The 4,902-nt window shown below is 32.4% G+C and overlaps 1 protein-coding gene across 2 annotated transcripts; it reads right to left on the bottom strand.

Annotated features, from left to right (window-relative positions):
• Positions 1 to 248: 248 nt before the first annotated feature.
• On the bottom strand, positions 249 to 1,822 carry LOC112689135. 2 transcript variants are annotated; one of them, XM_025562674.1, is made up of 4 exons: positions 1,690 to 1,822; positions 1,355 to 1,612; positions 1,071 to 1,263; positions 249 to 548 (listed from the first exon to the last, which is right to left on the bottom strand). In XM_025562674.1, exons 2-4 carry the CDS (start codon positions 1,610 to 1,612, stop codon positions 409 to 411), a joined length of 591 nt encoding a protein of 196 aa, XP_025418459.1. In that variant the 5' UTR covers positions 1,690 to 1,822; the 3' UTR covers positions 249 to 408. The 2 variants fall into 2 exon arrangements, with proteins under 2 accessions (XP_025418459.1, XP_025418468.1); XM_025562683.1 differs by having other exon boundaries at positions 1,709 to 1,817.
• Between the last annotated feature and the right edge of the window lie 3,080 nt (positions 1,823 to 4,902).

The following is a 4,902-nucleotide window of genomic DNA, read 5'->3' on the forward strand; positions in this document are numbered from 1 at the left end:
AAATGTTTTCAATCAGTAATCATTTAATAAATTCTTTAATGAAAAATACACTAAAAGTAAAAATAATATAACAAGCTGAAAAACTATTTACAAGATAATTCTATTATTATTGAAGTCTTCAAAAGTGCATGTTAAAAAAAAAAGATAAATACACTATTTTTTGGGGTGATTTAGAAGTTATTTGATATTTAAATAATGAATTTTTAGTATCTGATATCTATAAAATTAAATAAAACAAAATATACAAGTACCCAAATATTTGTTTAGATTTGTATATTCGACAAATTAACTACACAAATTGGTTTACACTTACATAGTCTGTTTAATTTATTCTCACAGCTGACTATTTTGGTTTATATATAATATAATAATTATAAAAAAAAATATTATAATACAAAATCAGAACAATTAACTTTTCCAAGTGTTCTTTTCATAATCCCATTTTGAGGACAAACCATCAATAGGATCAACACGTAAAGCAATCATACGTTTTAATTGAGCTTGACGACTTTCAAGAGACAGTGATGGATCATCAGCAGTGTTGGTTACTAAAAATGTTTAACAAAATAATTAGTTTTAAAATATGTACTATTGATTAGTGATAATGATTTTAGTATTGGTTTTACAGTATTCGAAATTAAAAATATAGCTTCATTTTTTAACTCAAATAAATACTTATGCATAGTTTATGAAATAATTAATGAATAATATTAAAAAAAAAAAAAATAATCATTTGAATTAATTATTCATGAAAATACTGTCTTTTGATCATTGTTCCTTGTTTGTTATAAATTAATACTGAAACTAGGTCTTAAAAACAAATTGTATTCAACTTATAAAATTATGTTTGAATCGGTATTACGGAATTAAAACATATTAGAATAATCAGTAACATGAAATAATATAGGAAGAATTAAGTTGATAAAAAAAAATCAGGAAAGTCTGATAGCATTTGATTATACAAAAATCACAAAATTAAGTAAAAACCAGTATCAATATTTTTACATTAGGCCAATAGTAACTGATTCCCAAAAAACTAGAATTGTTTTATCCCTAATCATGGCACTTACAGTATTTGCGAACTCCGACAAAGGAGAAGATGGCAACAGAAACCCAAAACATGACCCAACCAAATATGGCTTTCCACTCGCCTGTGGGTGCTTCTACCTCGACTAAAGTCTGGCAAAAACTCGCTCGGTACAAAGTTTTCTTCTCTTCTAGGGTCAATTTTCTCCAGTCTCCCTTTTCTTTCTCGCGTAGAGCCTGAATTTTTCAGATAAACATATGCATACATGCACACACACACACACATCATTAAATACAATGAAATATGTACAGAACACAATCACCGTACCATGATCTCGGGGGTGTTCTTCTTGAACCTGACGGACGGGAACGGATGGGTGATACTGTCGAAGTACTGAGGTTCGCCGTTTAGACCATAGCCGACGATGTCACGGCCAACGATCTTGTCCTCGCGCACCTGCATCACTCCCTGTACGGGAGGTTTCGGCTCAGCCTGGAATACTGCTGCGGTCGAACTGTTCACGGTCAGCCTCTTGAACGCGGCTGGACGCGCCAAGAACAAACGGACAATCGGTCGGGAGTACATCTGAAACGAGCACATACCAGACAGGCGATCAATAGAGATTCGTACAGGCCAAAGGGACTTTTTGCTAGGAATTTTACCGTTCCGGTTGGAAATCACCTTCAAAGTGCAGCGGTCGGGTTACGGATAATTCACGGTGGGATATTGCGCGACGAAAAGACCACGATCACGGAAAGTAGATTTGCAGCAGAACCTCGGCCAAGGACTTAAAAATCGAGAAACATATGAAACCTATGATAACGCGGTACGTCGGTGCAGGCACGCGTTGAAAAGTCGTCAGTTACGTTGGCAGCACTGTACTCGCCGTCCGCCGCGGTTATTATGCATTTTAAAAGCGGCCAATCCAACGTTTAATACATATATTATACGTTATCTATATCATTGTACCGTGATTGCGTCATGGACTATTACTCAATGGATTGCGTTTACTCATTTCGGAACTTATCGAATTCGATTATTTTTCCGATTTTGTTTTCGTTCTTACGGTTTTTCGGTTTTTTTTGTTTACTTTTTTTTTGTTGTCTCTTTAACGATTAAAATCAATATCCTGTTCGCGGTCATCGAGTACTACAGAAACGCAGGGATTTCGCCTACGAAAATGTTTATCTAAAATTGGTCTAGACGTTTATAATTAATTGATACTACAGCCTTGGCCTTAAGCTTTAAATATTTAATTTGCGAAACAATGAAAAGTCTTTTGTATTCATTTCATATGAAATTAATAATATTGGTTAATGGTAAATGGTTCTTTCCGCAATGAAGATAATATTTTTTCCGCGGTAGATAATAAATATTAACAGGTCATAGTTATATCTGAATACATAGTGTAGAGAAAGAAGGAGCAAAGTGCATAGGTTTATATGAAGCAAAGAAGATAATCGCTTAAAAAGTAACTATGCTTTATAACGCTTTTAATAATGGTTAACTTCCTTTACAATACCGTCTCATCCATGGTTTCAGATGTTAAACATAAGCCAATCTATAAAAGGGTGTTATTTTATATATTCCAGGCTACGAACGGGCCATAATTTACCGTCAAAACAAGCGTACAAGTTAGGACTGAACGATAGCTCTTCGTGTTCTCTATTATTATATGCACCAACTTAAAGTAGGGCAATTCTCGACGGCTAATTTTTAACGGCGAAAACGAAAGTTTTAAAGTTTTCTAATGTATTATAATTTTTTTAAAGAACTATTAGTTATTGAAAAATGTGAATAACAAATAATAATGATAATATAATATTATAATACTTACCGTAGAATTATCAGATGAGTTATATATTAGTATGACCATATTGTAGCACTCGGAATTTTCTCTTTTCGTTCGTATTAGCGTATTATTTTCGAATATAAATTGTATACAATATGTTTACAGTAGTAAACACACCAGAGGTGTATTTAGACTTACTTCTAGAGGGGGGGGAGGCGACTCAAATTTTTTCTTTAATTTAGATTTAAAATTTACAAATAAAATTGTTGGTAATATTTAAATCTGGTGAATCCTTAATATTTATGGTTTTTTTTTCTAATCTAATGCCGGATCCACTTAGAATCAACTTTTGTGCAGTTCTTTTTTAACACCTGTCTGTGTTTTGAAATTTACGCTTGTGTTTTATTTGATTTTTTCATTAAGTATAAACAAGACGAAAAGCCCGATTCAGTATTCAAAGCCACGCATAATTTGATTTCGTTATAAGATGATCCACATTAAAAAAAAATGTGAAATTTGTATCTCACATATAATCGATTACTTAAATACGGATACAGGGAAGGGGCAATCGCCCCTTTGCCCCTCTAAATACGCCCCTGAGTACGAATAGTGCCGGCGCTACAATTTTAGAGGCTCTGGGCGAAATACATTTCATGAGGGCGCGAAGCCCTTGTGCATAGAAAATGCATAACAAGTACTCTCAAAGTTCTTTTGATATTTGAAAATAAAACCTACTTCTTCTTCTTCTTCTTCTTCAAAAACGGGAATTTGTAATTTATAATAACAAATTTAATTTAATTTTAATAAAAATCTAATAAACCAAATAAAATAAAATAATTTTTTAAATGTGATTGCTAATGTCTACAATGTAAATATATAGAAGTGAAATTAAGATGTATGAAGATCAAATTTAGATTTACTTAATACATATACCAATGTTTATTAGATTATTACATTACATTTATAATTTCAAAAGAAACCACGACGAACCGTAGGGGAGGGACTCGCCTCCATGTGTACGTCTATGCAAAAATATACACAAATTATCTTGAGCAGTTGAACTGAATTATAAATGTGTTATTTAAGTGTTATAAATATTTTACTACATAATAATTTTATAATTAACTGATACTTGTGACTGCAGATTACAGATCCCGTTGTAGAGCGAAAATCCGTTGAAAACATTTTATTAACTAATGTTCATGTGGTTTGTCGTTGGAAGTATAATAGAATTGTCTGGTAAACAGTACACGATGATGTGTTGTATGTAATAATTCAGCAATAATTGTGTATTGAATAAATTATTAAAATAGTTATAACATAAACGGGTTTACGGGTAAATTATTATAAATACATAGTGCGACAAAAAAGCAGTGCGGTTTTGAAAGTCTATTTAAAAAAAAAAAGACGTAACTTATAGAAATTAGGTTTATTTAATTTTCTTCCGTGCACTATCCCCACCACATGGGAAGTACCAACCTTTCAAAACTGCACTGTTTAATTTGTCGCACTCTGTATAATCGGTAATTATCATACACACAAAAATAACTACGAATACAGCGAAGTGAAATTTCCGACATTAATTTGCTATTACTGTGTACACAAAAAAATATTTTATTCGTTTCTAACTATCTAAGTTGTTGTCACGTGCGTTATGCCAGCACACGGCCATTAGGAAAATTTGATTTTTTTTTACTATCAATAATTAGCACGTTATTAGCATGAATTTGCATGACCAATTTCGCGATTTGCGTGTCATCCATTTCTCCGAAATCGCAAAAATTAACGGGCGGTGCTGGCGAAACATTCCGCCAGGACTACCCAATTGCAAAATTGGCATTTTATATATTTTTTCATAGCTATTATTTAGCACGCAATTAGCATGAATTTTCACGACTATCGCCGAAATTCGCTCGATCGTTGTTTTCATGAAATAACGTATCCAAGAATTTGCGCGTTTCGCCAGCACTGCCCAAAATCGAAATTTTACGAATTTCTTTCTTATGAGCTTTTTTGTTCTTCAATATTTTAATTAAGATTTTTACTATAATATTTTAGTGATTGCACTATTAGTACGACATCA

Source organism: Sipha flava, unplaced genomic scaffold (assembly GCF_003268045.1).
Source record: "Sipha flava isolate LNK unplaced genomic scaffold, YSA_version1 111_pilon_pilon, whole genome shotgun sequence".
Classification (NCBI taxonomy): domain Eukaryota; kingdom Metazoa; phylum Arthropoda; class Insecta; order Hemiptera; family Aphididae; genus Sipha; species Sipha flava.

What these genes read in the sequence shown, in the direction of transcription:
- LOC112689135 (XM_025562674.1), bottom strand. Translation starts at nt 1,612, where the DNA reads ATGTACTCCCGACCGATTGTCCGTTTGTTCTTGGCGCGTCCAGCCGCG. An exon ending in AGAACACCCCCGAGATCATG is followed by an intron (nt 1,264 to 1,354) that starts GTACGGTGATTG and finishes TGAAAAATTCAG; the next exon opens with GCTCTACGCGAGAAAGAAAA. An exon ending in TGTCGGAGTTCGCAAATACT is followed by an intron (nt 549 to 1,070) that starts GTAAGTGCCATG and finishes AAACATTTTTAG; the next exon opens with TAACCAACACTGCTGATGAT.